The sequence below is a fragment of the Strigops habroptila genome, chromosome 1 (assembly GCF_004027225.2).
Source record: "Strigops habroptila isolate Jane chromosome 1, bStrHab1.2.pri, whole genome shotgun sequence".
Taxonomy (NCBI): domain Eukaryota; kingdom Metazoa; phylum Chordata; class Aves; order Psittaciformes; family Psittacidae; genus Strigops; species Strigops habroptila.
The window spans coordinates 2,838,949-2,864,255 of NC_044277.2; the positions used below are offsets into that span (position 1 = coordinate 2,838,949).

At 43.3% G+C, this 25,307-nt stretch overlaps 1 protein-coding gene across 6 annotated transcripts in view; it reads left to right on the top strand.

Moving 5' to 3' along the window:
* The window catches only part of TSNARE1 (t-SNARE domain containing 1), a 490,869-nt gene that overhangs the window by 168,684 nt on the left and 296,878 nt on the right, over positions 1 to 25,307 (top strand). For all 6 annotated transcript variants that reach the window (XM_030512211.2, XM_030512231.2, XM_030512202.1 and 3 more), the window contains exons 4-5: positions 1,737 to 1,814; positions 8,464 to 8,533. In XM_030512211.2, the coding sequence (XP_030368071.1) occupies positions 1,737 to 1,814; positions 8,464 to 8,533 (148 nt within the window). The remainder of the gene's footprint in view (positions 1 to 1,736; positions 1,815 to 8,463; positions 8,534 to 25,307) is intronic.

The following is a 25,307-nucleotide window of genomic DNA, read 5'->3' on the forward strand; positions in this document are numbered from 1 at the left end:
TTGTTCTCATTGTGAAAAGTTTCCTCTTGTGTCCAACTGGAATCTTCCCAGGAGTAACTTGTGCCCATCACCCCTTGTCTTTTCCATGTGACTCCTTGTAAAAAGGGAGTCTCCATCTTCTTTGTAGCCACTCTTTAAATACTGGAACATGGTGATAAGGTTTCCCCTGAGCCTTCTTTTCTCAAAGCTGAACAAACTCAGTTCTTTCAGCCTTTCCTCATACAACTTCCCAGTCCTTCGATCATCTTCGTGGCCCTTCTCTGGACCCTCTCCAGCCTGTCCACATCTGAGGTCCAAAACTGAACACAGTATTCCAAATGTGGTCTGACAAGCGTTAAATAGAGTAAATGACATCTTTATCTCTGTGGTGATGCCCTTATTGATGTTCCCCAGCATTGTATTGGCTTGTTTTGCTGTAACTGCTCACTGCTCACTTATACTGAGCCTGTTGTCCACCACACACCAAGGTCCCTTTCCATAGAGCTTTTCCCTAGCCAAGTAGATCCCAATCTCTGCTGCACTCTTGGATTGTGTTTACCCAGCTGCAATACTTTACACTTACACATTTAACCAGGGAAATCTGTTTGAGGGATGCAGAATATGTCATAGTTGCAGTCTACTGACTTGAATATATGAATCGTAGCTACTGTGTAGTGTGTTGAGTGGACAAACCCTTTGGTGCTTTTGGACTTGACCAATGTTTCAGGTAGAGCAGCTTCTGGGAAACCTGTAAAAGATGATCCAGATGGGAGGCAGAATAGGGCTAAACCATGGGTAAAGCTGCTGCCATAAGGCTGACGCCAAAGAGATCTGTATCAGAGAGTGCTTTTTCTGGTGACTGTTGCCCATCAAAACCCAAATGCCTGTTTAAAGCTTAAGAGATGTATCCTTCCTCTGTAATATAGCCCAGTCCAACCTCATGTTGCTGCTTCTCTGGGGATGATGGAGCTGTGGAGGAGCTCAGGAGAGTTTCAGGGGGTTTAAAGTTGGGAAATGAAACTAGCAAAATAACCCTATACCCCCCAAACCTCAAACTCCCCAAACATGCAAATCCTCACTTCAGTGTTTTCTTTGTAGAGCAGATTTGGGCACCTTGGCCAAAGTAAGATCTTGGGAATGTAACAGAGAAGCCTTCTGAGCAGTGGCTATAGTAATTCTTGACACTGGCTCATTGCTCCTTGCAGTTGGGCTATCAGGAAGAAATAGGGAGAAGGAAAACCTCTCTTAGGGGCTGGAAGATGAATGCATGGAGGACCCAAAACCTTTGAGTCCATGGAGCAGTTGCACTCTGGTCACTGCTTTCTTCTGTTTTTTGAAGGCAGAACCTACTCGTATGCCTTTTTACTCTGGAAAACAATGGTTAACCATGCTGTTGTGTTTGTGGTTTCTCATTCATTTGTGGGCTCTGATACTCCAAGTTGATAAATGAGCAGAAATTGTTTCTATCCTAATTGCTAATAATTCCTACGAATGCTGTCTCAATCCATATAGGCTCTATCTGCTGTGCTGCAGCAGCAGCTCTACTATCCTGATGGTCCTGGAGTATGTATTTGCCTGTCCAGTGCAAGTTGCATGATGAGACACTGTGTAAGGCTGCGTCCACATACTAGGGCTAAACTTCTGCAGCGAGGAGGAACGTGCACCCCCCTGCAAAGGATCAGTAGGGACGGAAGCCCCTTTCAAAGTGATGGGTGTTCTCCAGTATTAATACATCTTCTCTCTTTTTGTCTTCACAGCTACCCAGATTGATCCCAGTGAACTACAGGAACTTTTTCAAGAGACTTCAGCCAACGTCTTCCGAATCAACTCCAATGGTGCGTATAATGAAAGGTTTCCTAGTCAATTGTGTGCTGTCCTGCTGATGACTCATGTGCATGTACACAGTGTACGGCAGCTCCTGTTGTCAGGGAGCAAATATTAATGCGGTTTCGCTGCTGCTGCATCTCACGAGCACCAGCACATGTCCAATACCCCGTTTTTTTGTACGATGTAAAAATATTCCACCATATGTTCCATTAAACAGGCACAGATCTATTTGAATCCTTGGTGAGACCACATCCTTTTCTATTTTTAATTGTGTCATCTGTTACAATAGGGAGTTAGAGCGCAGAAAGGTGGAACCAGCCAGACTCGTTTCCTAATGTGTTGCAGCACTACAGCATTCAGAGCCTGTCACATGAGCTTGCAAAGCATCTATCTCCCTTATAAAAACATCAACACCAAAGCTCTTCTGTTATTCTTCGCTCTGTAGATGGAGCAGAGATGCTATTCCTGCTCATGTCTCCCTGAACTGTGTGCTTCCCTCCTTTGGAGACATGCTCTGGCTCATCAGCTCTGTTGGGTTGGATGTATTTTGTTGATGGATATAAACTAACATTGCTGAATGATAGCTCATGGCATTCTATCCCAGTTCTAAAATACACAACTGTCAGACAAGGATCTAAAATTATCGGGTGCTGATTTTATGGTGAACCTTGAAATTGCTTCTGAATTATCTGGACAGCTTCCCTGTCTGTTCTGCTTGGTGTCTGTAGGGATTGGGTGACAGAGAGGCCTGGCTTAGGTGTAGGGAAAGGATCTTAGTGCCTCTTTATTTCTGTCATTATTGGTTGGAACTGGATGATCTTAAGGTCCTTTCCAACCCAAACCATTCTATGATTCAATGACAAGATCCGCCCCCCTTCAGCCTTTTCTTTACCAGGCTGAAGAGTCCCAGTCCTCTCAACCTTTCTTCACAGAGATGCTCCAGACCCTTAATCATCTTTGTGGCTATTTCCCGGACTGTCTCCAGTATGTATGTCCATGTCTCTCATACTCAGGAGCCCAGAACTGGGCACAGGACTCCATATGTGGCCTCACCAGTGTTGAGTAGATGGGAAGGATCACCTCTCTTGACCTCTTGGCAATGCTCTGCCTAGTGCAGCCCAGGAAACCATTTGCCCTCTTTGCAGCAAGGGCATATAGCTGCTCATGTTCAGTGTGATGACGACCAGGATCCCCAAGTCCTTTTCCCTCAGAAACCTCTGGTTTTGTGGCCACTGTGGCAGCTTGAACCTCCCAACTGTGATCATTAGTACTTGGCTTACACATGGGTGTATAGCCCTATTATAACACACAGGAATACCTGTATTAGCAGATAGCTGGTTGCTCCAGCACTAATAGTTTTACTTTGAAAATGGTAGTGATGAATGGTAGTGGCACTTCTGCTACCAAACCAAAGGCTCAATGTGAAGTTTTACAAACTGTTTGCAAATCTATGTGTGCTATTAATATCCAAACTAGCCAGGTTAGGGATGACTTGATGCATCTCTGTGCTGGAATCACAACTCCTGCTGTCATGGAGTTTATCCTGAGGAAACCTTGGTGCATCCTTTCGAAATGCTACGATCCAATTTCTATTTTTATTCCTCATTAGAATTCCATTAATCCATTCAATTACATTTTGAGCAATTTCGGGGGGCCTTTGTTTCTCCTCTCGAGATGGTATAGAGTGTGCGATGAAGTGCTTTCTGTTAAGGGTTGCCAGCATTGAGTGCTCTGTGAAGCAGGTAATGACAATGTCGGTACTTAAAACTATCTTGCAAAATTGGAGAGGGTACAGAGAAGAGCTGTGACAACTGTTTGAAGTCTGAAAATGAGACTTTCAAATGCATGCCATCTGAACTTCTGTTTCAGACATCTAAGAGGACTTGATCATGGTATGTAAGTACCTCTCTGGGAAGAAAGGCATCAAATAGATAGCATAGGGCTCATTAATCTAACATTCTCACGCATAACGAGATCAGGAGATAGGAGTCAAAGCTAGACAAATTCAATCCTTCTGTATGAAGATAACTAGCCATTAGAACTCCTTATTGTGGGGACATGATGGATTTGGCATGGCTTCCAACCTTTAAATCAAGATTTGAATGTCTTTGTATAAGATATTCTTTAGCCCAGCTACAGTCTTGACGTAGGAGGGATGGGACCAAATTTTATGGTAGGAAATCTGATGGGATAATCAGAATTGCTCTCTCTGGCCTTTAAAATCTATGAATCTATGAATGTATAATGCTTTTTAAAGTGCTTTTACATTGAAGAAATGCCCATAAGATACTCAACTGTTGTTGCTCAGTTCACCACCCATATTATTTTTCATCTGCTAAGGTCAGATTCATTCAGTTTCTGTGTGGCTTTTTCATAGCCGTTACCCCAGAAGTGGGTACAGCTTTTCAGCAGATGAATACTGAGTGTACTGCTGATGGGAAGAGCTAATCCACGTTAGGTAAAGAACTTTGTAGGGTTCTAAAATGGGAAAGGATGCCCATGATCCTTTCTGCCCTCTACAGCTGTACCATATGGTCTCATCAGGAAACTCAGCAAGCTCTTTCTCAGAGCATGTAGCTAAAGTCAATGCTGTTGTTATGAGTATCACCACACACGCGGCTGAGTGGCTGCATTGCAGATGCTCACCAGATGATGGTTTGTACTCCTCTTGTGCTGGGCATGGTGTGTTGAACATCCCACAGGGTTGCATTAATCCAATCACAGCTCCTCCTTTCCTTCTTTTCCTGCCTTGCACCAGCCTCTTCGGGGTTTTCTAGGTTCCCCTAGTTGTGTTTGGAGGTCAAATCACACACTTGAAATGCTTTTCTCCCTCTTGGGATGCTAGAGATGTCACAAGCTCCCCATAGAATCATAGAATAGTTAGGGTTGGAAGGGACTTTAAGATCATCTAGTTCCAACCCCTCTGTCATGGTTTCTGTTGGTTAGAGTCCCAAAATGCCAAGTTGTGGGCAGTCTCAGCTATATATTTTCTGTCTTTCAGTAATGACTATTTTTAATGAAGCAAGAAGTCAACTTTGTACTGGGATTTTAAAACACTGTTGGTTTTTATTGAGTATCTCTATAGTAGTAATAAACACTGCATGCTTTGTTCCTCTTTGCTCTCCTTACTCTCTCTACAGAAGTCTAAGCCTTTGGGGTGATTTAAATTCTTCTTGTGCAGTCCAGGACTTGCCTCCTGACCCAGGGGGATCTTTATAGCTCTGTATGACTGATCTCACATACATACCTCCTGCTCTATTTTCCTGCTATGAAAATGGAAATCTTCCTCATGTGTTGAATAAAAATCATAGCCAGGACAGTTGATACTGTTTTATAGCTACAGGTTGGGCAGAGAAGAGGTTCAGAGCAGCCCTGCAGAAAAGGACTTGGGGGTGTTTGTTGACGAGAAGCTTAACATGAGCCGCTTCAGTGTGCGCTTGCAGCCCAGAAAGCCAACCGTATCCTGGGCTGCACCAAAAGAAGCATGACCAGCAGGTCAAAGGAGGTGATCCTGCCCCTCTACTCTGCTCTTGTGAGACCTCACTTGGAGTACTGCGTACAGTTCTGGTGTCCTCAACATAAAAAGGACATGGAGCTGTTGGAGCAAGTCCAGAGGAGGGCCACGAGGATGAGCAGGGGCTGGAGCACCTCCTGTATGGAGACAGGCTGAGAAAGTTGGGGCTGTTCAGCCTGGAGAAGAGAAGCTGTGTGGAGACCTCAGAGCAGCTTCCAGTGTCTGAAGGGGGCCTATAAAGATTCTGGGGAGGGATTCCTTGTCTGGGACTGTAGTGGTAAGACAAGGGGTGATGGGTTCAAACTGAAACAGGGTTAGATATAAGGCAGAACTTCTTTCCTGTGAGGGTGGTGAGGCACTGGCACAGGGTGCCCAGGGAAGTGGTAAATGCTCCATCCCTGGCAGTGTTCAAGGCCAGGCTGGACAGAGTCTTGGGCGACATGGTCTAGTGGAAGGTGTCCTTGCCTGTGGCAGGAGGTTGGAACTGGGTGATCTTAAGGTCCTTTCAAACCCAAACTATTCTATGATTCTATGATTCTATGTGCTACTGGATCACTTTCCTGCCAGGTCGTGAACTTACAGGCTTTGCGTTTATGCCATCTCATATGAAAGTGCCCTGGATATAGGGAGATCATTCTTATTCTTTGTATCTTCTTTCTTTCCCTGATTCTTTGGGAGCTGTTCCTTTGAGCACAAGAATAGTGCTTTGACTTATGCAAGTCTTAAGTTTGGTGGGTTTTTTGTTTAGTTGCTTTTTCCTTTCAGGGAGAAAAAAAACAACCCCAAAACACACAAAAAGAAGCTGAAATACTGGATGAATGTGTCTTATTGATGGCTTTTTTCCTACTTACTTTTATGAAGGTTTTGCATCAGTGTAAAGCTTTGAGCTGCCTCTCAGTGAATGCCTCATAAATAGGTAAAATAAATCACAGTCGTAAAGAGGTTGGTTTGGTGCATCTTCTCTAAAGGGCTGATCAGTGAAGGATATACTACAGGAATCAGACCTGTTCTGGCCGGATGCAGAACCTGAGTGCTCTAATGGGTCTGTTCCCTCTCTAATTCCTGTTCCTTGCTCATTAATGACTCCCCGTGACAGGTTGATGCCATGTGCAGTCCCATTACCTTGATGTGAGAGGCTGAGCAGAGGGTTTCTCAGCAGCCCTCAGGTGTGATTAAGTCTCCGCTGCCATCCATAAGAGGTTTGTACTCCCCTATTGATTTTAAGGATTGCAGTGGCATAGATGACTGGTACCAAACTCTTGGTTTATGTAAATCAGTGCAACTGCAACAGCAGTGATCTCTCTGAATGTGCCTCATCCTGGAGGAACAACATATGCCTTTGAAAAATTAAGTGTATGAGGCTTTTAAAATGAGTCTTTTAACAGTGGCTTCACAGCATCTCTCCAGCACAGCTTTGCATCTTGCTCTGTTGGTAGAGTTACTGCTTACATGGTCAGAACTGGTAACTTGAGGGGGATATTCCACACCTAGCACAGGAACTACACAGATTTTGATAGAGCGATTCTTGGTCAAAGCAAGTTAGATTTACCCCAAAATAGATCAGTCTTCTCAAGACCCAGGAAACTCAAGTTGAAGTCTCAGTCCTACTATTTCCCAGGTAAAAGCCATATAAATGCCAGCCTTTGACTGTTCCAGAATGCATACCTTGTTCTTTTCAGATAACTGAACTTTATGTAAGTGTGTAAATATTATGCTCGGATTAGAATATTAGGTAAAGTTTTAGGATAGGGTCTTAAACTTGACTAACTTTCTCACCTGACTTACAAGTGCATTCTTGCATTCCTGCCATGCAGGTCTCTTTGCATTCCTGTCTCAGATTCTTTTCCCTTTATGTGTGCTTTCCAAACTGTTTAACAAATGTGAAAGCCCTTAGATTTGCCTCGCTGTGAAATGGTGTGAAGCCTTGAACAGGTTTGTGCAATAGGCAGACTGCTTCCTTCTCCAGTCTTCTCAAAGCAGTATCAAAGGTCTGTGGTAGTTTTGCAGAGAACTGTCTAAGATCTTTCTTCCATCAACCTCATCTTTATTAGGAGGAAGATGCTGGCAGAGTAGCTTTCACTTTGAATTATCCCAACTTTGCAATTCAGGTTAAAAAGGTGCCTTGATGCTGTAGCTGCTGTTTTCCCCTGTGGAGTTGCACATGGCATTAACATGTTTTTAGAGTTTCAGTGTCTATGTAAGTGCTTTCTCTATACTGACTTGTTGTCCCTTCTCCAAGGACCACACTCTGCTTTGTTCTGAAGGGCTGATGTGCCCAGGAGTATTTTTAGATGATGCAAAGTTTTCCCTTTGAAACAGACAGTGTATAGATTGCACGAGGGATTGATTTGTTAGGATTGCAGAGGGAGGAAGAGAGTGAATTACAATGTCTGTGAGATCTCTGCAGGATCAATGCTGTTCTCCTGGAGAAGCAAATGGTTATTAGTGAAAACTTGCAATTTATTCTTTAAAACATTATCCATCCAGCAAAGGATAATAATTACTAGCTCAGTTATAGACAGTTCCTTGAGGCTTTATCGTACTGAAACACCAAACCATACACTACAATCTGTTATTAGAATCAGGCTGGTTTGGGTTGGAAGGGAGCTTAAAGCTCACCCAGTTCCAACCCCCTACCACGGCCAGGGACACCTTCCACTAGAGCAGGTTGCTCCAAGCCCCTGTGTCCAACCTGGCCTTGAACACTGCCAGGGATGGGGCAGCCACAGCTTCTCTGGGCACCCTGTGCCAGCACCTCAGCACCCTCACAGGGAAGAACTTCCTTAGATCTAATCTAAATCTACCCTCTTCTAGTTTAAAGCCATTATGGAGGAATAGAGTGATGGAGGTTTTTCATGCTGTTAACAAGGAGTCGTATCCCATCCATGAGATGATGGGAATCATATCCCATCATCTCATGGATTCACCATTTACGCATCTAAGGGACTCAGATTATCTATTTTGGGGTAACAGCCATTGCTAGATGTTGTCCCCTTTGTGTCATGAGTTACTTGTCCAAATACTACTTCATTGTATCATTTAAAAACTAAAATTAAATGCCAAACAGCTGAACAAAAATGCAGTATTATTTTCTCTGCAAAAGTGTACTACTTCTTTATCTTCTCTTTCTCTGCTTTTGACAGTGACCTCTCTGGAAAGAAGCCTTCGATCTCTGGGGACCTCAAACGACACTCAAGAGCTGCAGGATGGACTGTGAGTTTCTTTTGAATTATTGCAGATCTCTCTTTGTCCCAGCCTTTTCACTCTTTTCCTCATCTATCCTCACCCTATCTTCTCTCCTTCTTTTATAACTGGACATCTTTTTGGCCTTTCTGTCAATGATTAATGATGGTAGGATGTGCATTGATCGTATCCAGCTTTGCTTGTGCTGGTTTCAGGTGACAGAGAATGGTAGGTAGATAACAGAAAATGATGGGCCACAGTGAAAGAAGGTTTTGTGTGGCTCTGTATGTGTTGCTGGTTTTAGTTGGTCATTGTTTTTTGTCACTGGGGGGGGTATTTGTTTTTAATGTGAAATCAGAGTAGGATGCTGTGCTGGTTTTGGTAGGGGTCATTAATTGTCTTCGTAGTAGCTTGTATCAGGCTGTGGTTTGGATTAGTGCTGGAAGCAGTGTTGATAACATGGGGATGGGTTTGATATCGCTGAGCAGTGCTTACACAGTCAAGACCTTTCCTGCTCCTCACACCACCAGCGAGTAGGCTGGGGTTGCACAAGGAGTCGGGAGCTGACCCCAACTGACCCAAAGGATATTCCATTCTTTATGAGGTCATGCTCAGCATATAAAGCTGGGGCAAGAAGAAGGAAAGGGGGTGAGTTCAGAGTGATGGTGTTTGTCTTCCCAAGTCGCCGTTATGCATAATGGAGCCTGTCTTGGAGATGGCTGAACCCCTGCCTGACCATGGCAAGTAGTGAATGAATTTCTTGCTTTGCTTTGCTTGTGTGCGTGGTTTTTGCTTTGCTTATAAAACTGTCTCAGTGCATGAGTTTCCTCACTTTTACCCTTCTGATTCTCTCCCCTATCCCATAGGGCAGGAGTGAGCAAGTAGCCGTGTGGTGCTTAGTTGGGGTTAAACCATGACAGATATTTATAGAATTGTAGAATCATAGAATAGTTTAGGTTGGAAAGGACCTTAAGATCATCCAGTTCCAACCCCCTGCCATGGGCAGGGACGCCTCACACTAGACCATGTAGCCCAAGGCTCTGTCCAACCTGGCCTTGAACACTGCCAGGGATGGGGCATTTACCACTTCTCTGGGCAGCCTGTTCCAGTGCCTCACCACCCTCACAGGGAAGAACTTCTTCCTTATATCCAATGTGAACTTTCCCTGTTTCAGTTTGAATCCATCACCCCTTGTCCTATCACTACAATCCCTGCTAAAAAGGTCGTGTAGCTTTTTTCTCCCCCTCCCCATTACACTTTGCCAAAGACCATTAACCCAAGAGAAAAAAGAAGAGAGAAGGAGCAGTAAGATATTTTATAGGTGGAGAAGTGTGTTGTGGTGTTGAAACCTGCATCACACGGCACAACATAGAGAAAATGAAACTTCAGCTTCACTTGCAATAGATACAGTTCATTAAGCTCTCTCTTCTAGATACGTGTATACATGAACACGCACAGTTAGTTTTCATTGTACACATACTAATTAGAGAATTGAAATGGCTTTTCCAAATGTAGCACCATTTATTAAAGCTGCTTCCCTTCATGCAGCTTGCATGCAGAAATCAAGTTCTTAAGATGTGGCTCTGGTTTCGTGTGTGTGGCTGCAGTTCCTGCTGAGATTTGGCTGCGAACAAAGGGGAGAATTTGATTTCTGTTCCTTTATATTGGCTTTAGACACTGTAATTCGCCTGATGGACTTGACTGACCTTCTCAGTGCAATAGAAACTCTCATGCTGGTTTGCAGTCTCTCTCCTTCTCTCCCATCGCTTTCATCAGTGTATGAGGTCTGCCTTAATTCACATATACTCTGTTGTGCAAACTTGAGGATTAAAAATAGTAATAGTAATAATAGTCAGAAGAGTTGGAACTAAATTTAGGACATTGGAGAGGCTGCAAGACTGAAGAGTCAGTCTGTGGAGATGGATGTAATCACAAAAGATGTTTACATGTACAAAACTATTGGTAGCATTAACCACCTTAGTTACAGCTGGAGATCCTTAACCCAGGAAAGCCTTTCTATCACACAGAACAGCAATAGTGTTGCACTCCTATTCTTATTTAAGAATCAATTCCTTGACTTTTCAGAGCACTCCAAAAAACATGGCTGGATAATTTTCTTCTTTCCTGAGCAGTCACATAAATAGATGCATAATTCACTAATTGCAATCATTATTTTTGATCTGGGAATTATCATTAATTGTCTGGATAGCTAAATGCAGCTTATTTTTATGTTAACCGTGCTTCCCTGCTCCAGAATCCCTGCAACTGTCTCCTTCCACCCTCCTTGTTCATCCCCTTTCCTCATGCTCTAGTAGAAAGTCTCTTCTGATTTCTCCCCTGTAGCTCTTTGCATCTCCAAACCGAACAGGGTGCCAAGCAGAGGAGGACCAGCGGTGTTGTCCCCTCAATCCTCCCATTCTTTCATCCTGTCCTAACTCTGATGTGTCCTTCGTGTCTTCCCCTATTTCATCGCCTGATGCTTGCAAGCAGCCTTGAATGCTCTGCAAGCATCTCTGCTTGTCTCTCGTGAGAGCTGCACCAGCAAAAAACAGCATGCCATGAATCACGAGAGCTGGCAGTGCTGCATACATCTCTATGTTCAGGAGCAAGCAGAGGGTCAGCTCTTCAGGTGAGACCTTTGGGGCAATGTTTTCTGCTTCCCCGGCTGCAAATCATGGCTTAATCTTCTTCCTTTGCCATTTGACCCCTTTCCTTCAAAGACTGATGCATGTTTCTCCTTGAACATCCTCTAACTTGGTTGGGGAACATGAGGGAACATTTGGTAGTTTCATAGCCTTGGCTATTAGGAAAATGATAGTGTTTGTGGGTATATAATAGTAAAATTGCCACACTTTCTACACTGATACGAACTAGGTGACTATCACTGCCTAAAATGAGACTGTTAGGCAAGTGAGGAGAAGGAAGAATAGTTGGAAACAGGGATTCATGGGGAATGATGGTCCTGACGCATAGGACATTTCGCTATCATAGTCTGTATGCTGCAAAAGTATTTGCTTACCTAGCTGCAGGGTCCTGCTAAAACAGAACAAACCCGAAGTTGTCTGACTCCTTTTCAAGTTCATGGAGACTTTCTGCTTCTTAAGCACAGGACTTATAAGTGCATCAGATCACGGCAGGCTTCTTACTGTCAAATTGGGCTATTCCCTATTCTGCAATGGTTTCTCTCCCTTTGATAGCTGTGTTGTTCAGAATAAGGACTGTCTGTGGCAAGAGAATCTGGGAGAGTTCATCCCAAATGGAGCTCTAGTCAGAGAGATGGACTTGGCTGTTAATGTGCGAGTAGGATATAGATGAGACCCAACAGTGAATAATCTTGGTCCAAGCTCTTCCTAGAGCCAGCACAAATACCTGTGTGCTACGTGCTTGGAGCTGGATGTCCTGGCAAATGAGACATAAATGCTTATAAGAAGCTCTAGATGGAGTCCGCTGAATGCAGCTGAGCCTGGATTAGTCGGGGAGGGAATGGGAGCAAAAGATGCATAGAGCTGGGGTGAGGAGCTAGGCCCAGCAGGCAATGCTGACAGCTTTCTCCAGCGATGCTTGGCTACAAACAGCTTGCTAAGTACTGATATGTTGCAGGACAAATCGACTGATTGTTTCTTTTCCTGACCTTTAAATAATCCAAGCTCCCAAAGCATTTATCTGCCTCCTTAGCCAGAGGGTGTAGGATGAGGGTTTTTCCTGACATTAGGCGCTGAAGGCAGCTAGCTTTTAATTTAGGCAAATACAATTAAACGCCCAGATAAAGCACCGTTTCCAAGAGACAGTGAAAACCATTCTTGTGGGTGGGTATGTCTGGTTTGTCTCCCAACACCCTCAGAAAAGAGGGTGGAAATGAAAGCATCCCTGTAACCTGGACAATGCTCTCCGAGTAGTAAGATACGCTTCCCTGCATCAGTCTTGCCCAGTTATTCATTACTGACCCACCACATTGGGATGAAGGATGCTTGTGCCCAGCTGAACACAGAAGCTTGGGTCCAGAGGCATCCTATTTTAAGTGTAACCATGAGAATAAGGCTTCCCTATGCACCACCAGACTTTTCTTTTTCCTGAGAACAAAATTTAAGCTAAAAAAAATGTTAAAACAGCATTTTTATAAGTAAGTCTTGCATTTTTTCACAGCCTGACCCAGTCTTATTGCGACCTCATAAAAGAAAGGTGTTTGTGCAGGTTGCAAGTAGCTTTGATGTGTACCTCAAAGCCATGAGGTTGAGCTTTTAGTGGTGTGAAGGGTCCTTGATGCCCTTTCTGTGGAGGCTGGTTGGCCAAAGCAGCAATCCATGCATTACAAACCAGCCTTCCTGCATTGCTCATCATTGTGAGGAGTGTATTGTCTGGGATGTAGTCCATGAGTCTTCACTTTGTGGCATTTTTGGATCCTTTACCAATCACTATCAGAAGAATTTGCCTATTTAGGGAGGAGTTATAAGGATATTTTAGGGGGGGGGGTATCACTGGTGAGATTTTTAGTGTGTCCATATTGCAGAATGTGTTGATTTCTTTCTGGAAGTGTTCACAAACCGTGTAGATGAGGCCCTCAGTGATATGCTTTAGTGGTGGCCTTGGCAGTGCTGGGGTAATGGTTGGACTTGATGGTCTTAAAGGTCTTTTTCAACCTACTTGATTCTATGATTTTGTGATTCTTCTGATGTGAAGAAAAGCCCAAATTTAGGTTCCACCTCCCCTCTCCCACTGGCATTATTTTATTGTTGAAATGAATAGGGTTTTTCTCTGCAACTAAGAGAGGGCTCAGCTCTACATCTGTACAGTGTGAGAAAATAAAACTGATTTTTGATTGAATTGATACAGCAATCATAGAATTATAGAATGGTTTGGGTTGGAAAGGACCTTAAGATCATCCAGTTCCAACCCCCTGCCATAGACAGGGACGCCTCACACTAGACAGTGTCACCCAAGGCTCTGTCCAGCCTGGCCTTGAACACTGCCAGGGATGGAGCATTTACCACTATTGTGGCTATTGACATGCCCCAGGGTGTCTGAGACACATATGTGTGGCTGTTTTGGCACAGGACTGGCAACCTGATCTAGTTGAATATGTGTCTGCTCATTGCAGGGGGTTGGACTAGATGAGCTTTGAAGGTCCCTTCCAACCCAAACCATTCTGTGATTCTATGATTCATTCACTTCTGAAATAACAGCATTAGGCGTGTTGGCACATAAGGGCAACTCAAGCCACACTACGTGTCCTGTATCAGATGAGAGAATTACCAGTGGTAGCTTACCTTCAGGGTTGATGATTAAGACAACTCAGTTTCTTCCCACCTAATTGATATTACAGTAAGAAGGATAGTAACCCTTGGCTTTCTTATGAGTTGTGGGGTCATTTGTAGCTTAGCTAGACTGAAATGATCTTTGGACATACCCAAAGCTCTGTGTGTGCTCCAGGGTGAGTAGTTGTCTTCATGGCTAAGATCCTTACCAACCTGCTGGGGAGGTGGGTAAATCCATTCCCCTTAGCTTATTAGAACTAACATAAAACAATAAAGGCTTTTCTCTTAGCTCATTTTATCAGTTATGTGGTTTTTTCCCTTTTCCTTTCGTATCTTACCCTTATATTCAATAAGTTGGAGCTTAAAAAAATACATATATTTTGTAAAATACTTCTGTTAAAAAGATTTTCATTCCTTTCAAATGCAGATTCATTTAGAGCAGATATTTTAAAGTCATAATTTACTGAAAGAAGATGTTTTTTAAAGTAAATCAGACAGAAGCTTTTAAGAGTCAGCATGTTTAATTACGGGTGGGATTTAATAATATTCTGTATGGTTTTGTTATCCTGCTTGTATAAGCTTTAGGAAAAAAAATAAAAGATTTCCATAAATATGTTTGATTCTGTTAATATTTTAAACCCTTCAAAGTAATACCTTCCCTGCTCAACTCCAAGCGGTTGGATTAACTTTATCTATCCTCCATTTATCGCTGCTGGCATCAATTTCTGACATGAAAAACCTTCTAGGTTTGGCAGTAAAAATGGGTTGCCAGATTGCAACATTTGCATTTAACTGTAGAATACACTTGCTGCATTAATAACTGTATTTATGTGACAGATCTCACCCTTAAGAATCCCCAAGCTCCGCATACGTAACATCTCAGTGATAAATTACAAAAGCTGGTGATGAAGAGCAGAACTCTCCAATGATGATAAATTCAGCTGCTTTTGACCACCTTCCCTGCTTAGAGGGGTCCTTGGAGTATTCCTTCACATGCCTGAACAGTTTCTAATGGTCGCTACAAATCAGTCTGTCACAGAAGTTTTTCTATGTGTTGTTTTCATCCCAAATCACCCTTGCCAGAGGTCTGAGATGGCCAGAAACCTTGGCCAAAGCAATAGCATCTTCCCATGTTGAGATAGCCTTTGGATGTAGACTGTGAATTTTAAGCCATGAAGTAATGGAGCAATGATTAGTCATCTGTGGCAAGTGATGGATGCTCCGGGAGATGCAAGCCTAGGGACAAGGAAAGATGCCATCTCGGGGGTAACTAACTATCTCCTCTTGATGGTCTCTTTTGCCACTGCTTCTTGTGTCATTATTTCATGCTTTCATGTCTCAGCTTGGTTTCTGATCTCTCCTTGGTGTCATGGTGAGTCAAGGAAACAACAAATTCAGGTTAGATATAGGAAAGAAGTTCTTCACTGTGAGGGTGGTGAGGCGCTGGCATAGGTTGCCCAGAGAAGTGGTAAATGCTCTATCCCTGGCAGTGTTCAAGACCAGGTTGGACAGAGCCTTGCGTGGCATGGTCTAGTGTGAGGTGTCCCTGCCCATGTCAGGGAGTTGGAACTGGATGATCTTAAGGTCCTTTCCAACCCGAACCATTCTATGATTCTATGATTCTATGACCATGAGAGCCCACTCACTGCTGGTGTCTCTGAAAGCGAAAAATGAGTTGCATGGGAGCCTCAGCCTTCCTGCATATCATTGTTCCTGTCTCCAGTTTGCAGATTTGCCCATCAGCTTTCGGTCCAGCTGGTTAGACACCATGGCTGTAGCATCCTCAGGGGAGGTGAGGAACAGAAGTCGGTTACCACAGCATGAGCACAGGTCCTTGCACATTCATTCCAACGAAACATCATCTGAAGTAACATCCTATGCTTTTTATGCCATTCAAAGCACAGATCTGGGTAAACAGAGAGATGACTGTTGTCTTCTTCCAGTGACTAGATATAGTAAGAATAAGCCTACTCCACACCCCATGCACCCCTTTTGATTTGGTGCCTCAGGTGCAAAGTGCTTCCCATTTTGGAAGCCAGCTGCACCCAACAAGCTCTCAATTTGTAGCTAGAAAGTGTTATGCTACCAGAAGTGTAGCTGGATATTGCAATGTGTAAAAATACTGTCACGCTTGGTTTTTTCATCTATTTATTCTAAGATGTTTAACTGGGAAATGCTGAACACACACTGATGTTGGTTTAGTTTTTGTTTTATGGGTGGCAGCAGGAGAAATAAATAAAGAGAATAAACCTCTCCCTCCCTTCTCGTCTTTTGACCACCATAGAATCATAGAATCATAGGGTTGGAAAGGACCTCAAGGTCATCCAGTTCCAACCCCCTGCCATGGGCAGGGACACGTCACACTAGACCATGTTGCCAAAGGCTCTGTCCAACCTGGCCTTGAACACTGCCAGCGATGGGGCATTTACCACTTCTCTGGGCAACCTGTGCCAGTCCCTCACTACCATCACAGGGAAGAACTTCTTCCTTATACCTAACCCAAACTTTCCCTGTTTCAGTTTGAACCCATCACCCCTTGTCCTAACCCAAAACATTAGGTTTTGAATTTTGGATTTACTTCTTTTGCCATTCTTATGAAGTGTAGTGTTTGACTACGTTACAGATTGGCATTTTGAGTCAGTAGAGCAAAATCCATCCTCAGCTTCAGAAACAAACCAACTTCAAATACTTTGCCTCTTTTCTCCTGCAGTATTAGAGATAGTGAAAGATGAGTTCACATTCTGATAGCATAAGCAGCAGAGGGCAAATAATAGAGCCTGTAGTGATAGGACAAGGAGTGATGGGTTTAAACTAAAACAAGGGAAGTTCAGGTTGGATCTAAGGAAGAAGTCATTTACCGTGAGGGTGGCGAGGCACTGGAACAGGTTACCCAAAAAGTGGTAAATGCTCCCTCCTTGGCAGTGTTCAAGGCCAGGTTGGACAGAGCCTTGGGTGACATGGTCTAGTGTGAAGTGTCCCTGCCCATGTCAGGGGGTTGGAACTGGATGATCTTAAGGTCCTTTCCAACCCAAACCATTCTATGATTCTATGATTCAATGAATATCCATGGGCAGGATGTTTATCTGATGACTTGGGATCCTGAGTGCATTGACTTGCCTCTGGATTTATAAGTACAAGTTTTGCAATGGTGTTTGGATCAAAAAACCCCCAAATTTCCTAGAGGTTGGCTCCATGTTTATGGTAAGTTTTTGTGCCCACAGTTACACACTCAGTGATGCAGTTCGTATTGATTGACTGCAGGGACCTGTGGGATGAAGTTTGTTTAATAATTCATGTATGCAGGCATGGAGTGCATGGTTGTCAGGGCTATTCTGCCATGGAGTCCTTCAGGGGTCTGACATGCTAATCCAAATATGCTGATATCTATTGGAATATTAGCTTTGTAGAGGGTCTCATTTATTCCCTGAGTCTTATGCCAGTCATAAAGCCAGGAGCAGCAGTCCCATCAATGGGAATGACATTTGTTGTGATCTCTGGCTTCAGCTGATGCGTTCAGTCGTGTTCCTGCAGGCTCTCTGTGGAAGCAATTAGCATCCTCTGGAAGGGTTTCTGGGTTTGAGGGGGAAAAATGAAAGGGAAAAAGTAGAATCCAGTCTTGGAGAAGAGTACAAGGATCTGCCGAGCCATTACTTGCTGGAGAAGTCACTCTGGCTTGCTAATAGCACTGCATTTTCTCACTGCAGTGCTCTAATAGATGATTCCTTTTGCATTGTGGTCAATCAGGACCTATAATAAAGACCTATAATAAAGCCCATCCATCTTCCCCTTACAGGAGGAACCACCAGAGGTTAATCAAATCTTTGGGCAATTTGTGTGGACATCAGATGTTTTCCACTGAGTAAGGAGATGGTTTTTGGCAAGTCACACTTCCACAGAGCAGTAATGGGAGATCAGAAGGAAATCTCATAGGGGATTGGGTTTAAATCTCTTGTTCTATCTTGTTTGAAGTGGAACTAGAAGAGGCAGATGAGGATGCTCTTTGGGAAAATTTCTTGGAGGAAAAGAAGTGATTGATGCCAGATGAAAATGACAAAGAAAAGCAAAGTGAAGCTGAAGTTGCTTTAAAGAAATGTTAATTTTAATGCAGCATTGGCTGGTTGTTAGTAATGTCACAGCTTTTGGAATTCAGCATGTGACTTAACAAATGTATTCCAGAAGATGCTTTTGATCAGCCATGGGTCCATGGGCTCCTCTTGAATAACAAAGCTGAAGGTCAAGTGTTTGACAAACATGCATGTTTTATTTGGTAGAAGTTAAAACCTCAAGGGGATTATACATCTTTACCAGGACGTTTGATATTGCTCTCTCCTTATATCCTCTCTCTGTTCACAAAACACAGATGCATTTTGTACATGGAGAGCTTGCTTGTGATCATTATGAGTTCAGTCTTGCAGAATAATGAGCAAGTAGTGTCATGCTTCTTTCCCAAATTGCAATGTCACAAAATGGTAGTTTTCTTTCCAGATTTAGGAAAATGAAGGGGAAAAAATAAATCTTAGTTTTCCAGTAGAGGTCCTTAGGGATTAACTTAGTTGAGGAGGAATTTTCATCCTCCTTTAAAAGAGGAGAAAAAGGAAGTGGGGGAAGAAGAGAAGCCACGTGTAGACCTCAGAGCAGCCTTCCAGTATCTGAAGGAGGCCTACAAGGATGCTGGGGAGGGACTCTTCGTCGGGGACTGTAGTGATAGGACAAGGGGTGATGAGTTTAAACTGAAACAGGGAAGGTTCAGGTTAGATCTAAGGAAGAAGTTCTTTACTATGAGGGTGGTGAGGCACTGGCACAGGTTGCCCAGAGAAGTGGTGAATGCTCCATCCCTGGCAGTGTTCAAGGCCAGGCTGGACAGAGCCTTGGGTGACATGGTCTAGTGTGAGGTGTCCCTGCCTATGGCAGGGGATTGGAACTGGATGCTCTTAAGGTCCTTTCCAAATCAAACCATTCCATTATTCTATAATATTAATACATTAAATAAGTTCAGAAGATTAAGACTGTACATGTGACCCCCTGCACTTCACCACAGTAAATAGTTCAATGAATTTTGAGTGTTTGAATCCCATGAGTGATGTGCCACTTGGTCCCATAGCAACAACCACTTTAGGAAAGGTGCAGACAAAGAAAGCAAACTTGTTAAAGCATTGAAAAGGTACAGCATTGAAGAAGTGTTTTGTTTCAACTGTATTTTTCCTTTTCTTTCTCTTAAGCTTCAGGAAATGGTAACCCTGAGCACCAGAGTCTTGTCTAACACCCTTTTAGATGGTGTTAAAAATGGTAATATCCTCCCTTTTGGGTGAAAAATGGAGAAATCTGTTGCCTTGAGAGGAGGTGATTGTGGCTGGAATCCAGTCATGTTTCTCAGAGGTAAAACCTGGGATGGGGGAGAAACACAAACATAGAAGGAGAAGAAAGAGAAGCAGCTTTTGTTTCGGGTGCTGACTCCTAAAAGGTGCAAACTGAAAAATCCTGGGTATGGCTAAAATTAGCATGTATCTGATCTGTGTTGTCTAGTAAGCTTATACCACCCTTGAGCCAAGATGCTACTTCTACATGCCTTTTTGAGCATGGGTTTATGCAGGACTTCAGAGGAAGCTGGTTGAGATGAGTAAGCAAAGATATAAAAGACAAGGAGCGATACAGGTTGTGTTTGTATGATCAACACAAATGATGCTGCCTGTGGGATGGGAGGAGGTAAATCATTGTCACTCATTTAGATGAACTTGTCCCTGGTGGAAGGAAGAAGATGAGAGCAGAAAGATAGGCTTGCGCTGCAGATGTAGATTCTGCACCCTGAATCCTGTGTTCAGTTCTGGGTCCCTCACTACAAGAGAGACATTGAGGGGCTGGAGCGGGGCCAGAGAAGGGCAACGGAGCTGGTGCAGGGCCTGGAGCACAAGTGTGATGAGGAACGGCTGAGGGACCTGGGGGGTTTAGTCTGAAGAAGAGAAGGCTCAGGGGGGACCTTATCGCTCTGTACAACTGCCTGAAAGGAGGTTGTAGTGAGGTGGGGTCGGTCTCTTCTCTCAGGTAACAAGCAATAGGACAAGAGGAGATGGCCTCAGATTGTGCCAGGGGAGGTTTAGATGGAGATTAGGAACGATTCCTTCCCCAGAAGAGTTGTCAAACATTGGAACAGGCTGCCTGGGGCAGTGGTGGTCACCGTCCCTGCAGGGATTTAAAAGTCGTGTAGCCATGGCACTTAGGGACATGGTTTAGTGGTGGATTTGGCAGTGCCAGGTTAAGGGTAGGACTTGATCATCTGAAGGGTCTTTTCCAACCTAAATGATTCTCTGACAGTTCAAACCTAAATGATTCTAGGACACTGCAAACTCAGCTGAACCAGGAGATGCTGGGGTTGTATTAGCAGAGAGCAATGCTGATATGGGTTAGGCACTGTTAAAACTAATGTCTGTGGATAGACTCCCAAGAACTGAAAGAGGTTCATGAAATCAGTACCTCGAGGGCTTCCTGCTCATGTGCAGGATTACAGTGTTTCTCCCATGTGAAGCTCTAAATGCACTTGTTTCCTTTCCATATAATTACCCAGTAACAAACTCTGATGCCTCACATTTTAGTTGTGTGTTTATGGTACTAAACATGATTGCAGATATGTTATTGTATGGCAAGGCTGGAGATAAAATCATCTCAGACAGTCCAACTGGTCCTGATGGATCATTTCTGTATGTAGACCATTTAACCATCCGAGGTAGCAGATTGCAAATGGGATTTAATATGGATTAGTATTAGCTGCTGAGGTGTTTGAGAAGGTGGGCAAAACAGCTGAGTTATTTGCCAAAAAGCAGGTTACAGCAGTGAGTTGATAGGAGGATTTAGATGATAGTGCTGATAAAGCTCCTCAGCTTCTCCTGCTTGATTTGCTTCTGCAGTAGAGAGAAAATCTAGCGATGCCACATTGTCTGGAGAACAGAAATGAAAGGAAGTAAGATTATTGAATTGCTGAACATGGCAAATTCCCCCAAGCCCTGTAGAATAATGTCTTTTAGCGATGCTCTACAGTTGATAAAGGTCAGTTTGCACTTCAATTACAAGTCTAGGTTTAAAGGTTGTAAAGGACACAGGGAAAACCAGTGATTTCTCTTTTTATTTCTTTTGTAATTATGTTTTGGAATGCTGATAATATTTCAGGCTCATTTGTAAGAGAGGTTTCACAGTTCTATAGCAACAGACATTTTAAAAGCCTCTGTAGAAATGCTGAAAATCCAGGTCCTGGTTTTATTTCTCCATTTTGCAGATGGACAAAATAAGCCAAGTGAATTTGTAACGTGTTACAGTGAATTCATCACAAAGATGGGAAGGAATCTTGTATGGAAACTTCAGCCAAAGAGCAAACCAAGTTTTTTTATAAAGAATACATATTTTGTAGTCCTTTTTTAACCAGCATTCTGTTTGTTAATATTCTTTATTGAATATGATTTCACATAGAGCTGGGAGTGCAGGTTCTTTGCATTGAGGTTTAAATCCAAAGTTGGATGGGATGACAAAAGAAAAGGTTTCCAGCAATGAGGAAATGACCAGAAAAAGGAATAACCTTTTCCTCCTGTATAGATATGATTGGAATAGGACAAGAAATGTTAGATTTAAGTGGGCGAGTAGATGCTGGTGCTCCCTTACCACGGATGGCTGCTGTGCCGTAGCTCCATATCAATCTCTTCCTTTTCTTGGCTATGCCTGAGTGCCCATGCTGCTAACAAGCCATAAAAGAGAAAGCTGGGTCACAGGGTAAAGGTGACTACATTAGCAGGACCACACCACACTGATTATGGCACTGCAAAGTGAATTTGAGTGGATCCAGCTAAAATGCTGCATTTCTTAGGCTGGTAGAGCCAAGGAAAGCTCCGTCCCTTGACACATGCGCTGCAGTCTAGTTTATGTATGTCTTCATTCAACCAATTATGCCTGAGAGATGGACAATTAAAAAAGCATCTGTTTTTACAGCAAGAACACTGCTGCCTCTGGCATTTTATGCGCCATAGCAGTTTTCTCCATAGGAAAAGAAGATGAGGGAGGAAAAACAGGGTGATAAGGAATAAAAAATGAAAAATAAAAAGAAGAAAACATGGAAGATGCTCTTCTAAAAGCTGCTGTTTCTTCTGTATAGGCGGATGTGGGCTTTTGGATCACATCTCTGCCCAAATCTAAGCTCATTTGCACACTGAGCCAGGTGAATTTGGGATATGGGGTATGATGTTGCCACCCAATAATCCCAGTCACACTCACAAAGCTGTGGCCATTGCCTTAGAGAGAACTGCTCCAAGTATACGTCATATACACTGTTTAGTGCTTATTAGTCATAGCCAAGGAAATGTCAGCTGTATTTCATCCTACTTTCATGAAGCCACTGGGGCTCAGTTTCTTTCTGCTCAAGCAGCGTAACCAACAAGCATTATTTTGGCATTGAACTGATTTTTCCAAGTGTATAACTATAGTTAAATTGTGTAAGTATATACTGAAGTGTCTATGTACACCATATAGACATCCTTACATAAATATGTAAAACGTGTTATTAGCTATATATAATAACAAGTTTGTGTTTCATTTCCAAGTATCTTGTGTGTTGGTGTGAGGAGTGTCTGTCTGCCAGACACATGAATTAAGGCATGGAAGGAGATGAAATGAGAACACAAAAAAAAGGGATTTGGGTCTTTTATTTGTCTAAACCCATGTTCAGCAGCTCTCATTTAAGGAACACATTTTTGCAGTCAATGGAGCAGTTACAGTGCCTGATCCTGCTGCAACAGTGTCTTCTGCCACTGAGAATCAATCCTTTTCATCAGGGACTGTAGCGATAGGACAAGGGGTGATGGGTTCAAACTGAAACAGGGGAAGTTCAGGTTGGATATAAGGCAGAAGTTCTTTACTGTGAGGGTGCTGAGGAGCTGGCACAGGGTGCCCAGAGAAGTGGTGAATGCTCCATCCCTGGCAGTGTTCAAGGCCAGGTTGGACACAGCCTTGGGTGACATGGTCTAGTGTGAGGTGTCCCTGCCCATGTCAGGGGGTTGGAACTGGATGAGCTTTAAGGTCCTTTCCAACCCAAACCATTCTGTGATTCTAAGGTTTCCTCCTTCTCTGTCTTGAAAAAGCAGGTAACATATATAAGAATAAGAAGAGATCACTTTATGTGGATAACCAGGCTATACAGTCACAGAGTTATCACCTCCTCTTCCTTTTTTAATATACAATTAATTAAATGTTGAATATTTTAGTATTGTGATCTTCTCTCATTCAAGACTGCTGACCCTCTTTTCTTTGTCATTTAGAAATGAAATGGGTATGTACAGTTCTCTTCTCACACTTGTCAAGTGGCAAGATGATAGATAAAGAGGAAAAAAAAGAGATGCTCATACTTGTCAGTGATGCTTATATCTTTCTACAAGCAAAACACATTATATTTGCTTGTGAAGATGTTCCTTAATCCAGCTGTGAGATCCCTGTGATTTTGTAGCTCTAAGAAAGCCAGAGCATCTTTTATTGCATTGTCCAGGTTTCTTTTTCAGAGCAAGTACATTTCCCTGACTGGTCCAAGTCATTTTTCCAATCTACCCATCCAAATAATATAAGTAAAGCCATATATATGTACCTGTTTTCCTCACCGCATTCAGCAGGGGCTGCAAGATAAGGAGTGCTGGGAAGATCTGGTTTATGCATGAGCTGCTGTGCCTGCTCAGCAAAAGGAGCTTATTCCTGTGCAGATGGGTAGTGTTACTGCAAAATGCACCTTGGTGGCCTGCCTCTCTAGTCTCTTCCCTTGGTGTTTTGCAGGACTCAAGGTGCATGACAATTACTCCCAAGCAATGTAACTTATTGCTGTGTGATTGCATGGAGTGTACTTCTGTTATTTGGAGGTTTGCAGATTATAGGGAATTTTGTCTTCACTGTGTACAAATTGATCTTTTTCCTAGATTTTTTCTGGGGGGAATGGTCAAGTCTTTGTTGTGTGAGCCCTTATTTTTTCTGAAGCATTAGGAAGTTATTCAGTGCTGATTAGGGTTAAAGAAAAAGAGGACTTAAAGATGTATTCACACCTGAAGGGCTATGACCTTATTGGCGTCACGGGAACGTGGTGGGATGGCTCCTCTGACTGGAGTGTTGGAATGGAAGGATACAGGCTTTCCAGGAAGAGAAGAGAGGGGATGAGGAGGGGGTATTCCCTCTGTGTCAATGATCAGCTGGAGTGCACGGAGCTCTGCTCGGGAATGAATGAGAAGCCAGACATCTTATGGGTCAGGATTAAAGGGAGGGCAGGGACAGATGACTTTATAGTGGGGATCTGTTGCAGGTAGCCAGACCAGGAGGACCAAGCAGATGAGGCCCTCTATAGGCAGGTAAGTGCAGCCTCACATTCACAAGACATGAGTTCCTCATGGGGGACTTCAATCATAGAATCATAGAATCATAGAATAGTTAGGGTTGGAAAGGACCTTAAGATCATTTAGTTCCAAACCCCCTGCCATGGGCAGGGAAAATCCCTCAATCTGTTAGAGGGATAACACCACAGGACATAAGCAATCCAGGAGGTTCCTGGAATGCATTGATGATAACTTCCTTCTCCAAGCAATACAGGAGCAAACAAGGAGAGGTGCTATGCTGGACCTTGTTCTCACCAACAAGGAGGGGCTATTCCCTTCCAACTCAAACCATTCTATGATTCTGTGAAGTTATTTAGTGCTGATTAGCATTAAAGAAAAAAGCAATGAGAATAAAGACACGACCCAAAGATCTGTTTTCCTTGTTGTATAATGCAGGATGCTCTGAATAGTTCACCAGCGCTGGTCCTCTGTATCCTGCCCAAATCTGCTGCATTGGCGTGTTCATTAACACCTGAGTAGGAGTTCTTACAGAGTCAGATGGAGCTCAGTGGGAGACAGAATATATCCAAATAACATTAGGGTATAGCAGCTTCCTTTCCCCAGCCCTTGCAAAAGAAAATGGGAAGAGAAGGAGTACAAGCAGGCAAGCTTGCCAGCTCTGGGGTGCCTTATATGTGAATGTTACCCTAGAAAAGAGACTTCATTTGAGTCTCCCATGGGAGGCTCCACAATTTCCGATGTGAAATTCCTCTCCGAGGTTTCTCTGTATGGTGTCTTATTAACATTAGTATGAGCTGTTGGACCTATCAAGAAAATGTGGTAGCTTAATAAATGATGGCACAGGCAGCATTTTGTTTGTAAATGATGGTGCGGATGGAGGCACAAAGAAAGGAGTAGGAGCTGAAGGAGGCATTAAATCTGGCATTTGTAGAGTGGGAAAATCATCAGCGTGAGGGGGAGCTGGAACATGATGGACTGTTTGTTGTGAGAGGGGAGAGATTGATGACGAGCATGTGAAGGCCTCGCTGTTTTCCCCATCGCCTCCTGTTTTCATGGAGGAATAGAGTTTGGAGCTGAAATCGAAGTTTGCCTAAGCAAGAACAAAACGCTGTTCAGAGAAACCAGGGCAAATAAATAAGGCAAGTAAAGAACCTCATATTACGTTTTAAACTATGCTTGGCACAGGGTAAGATGATTGTAGTATTTCAGAGA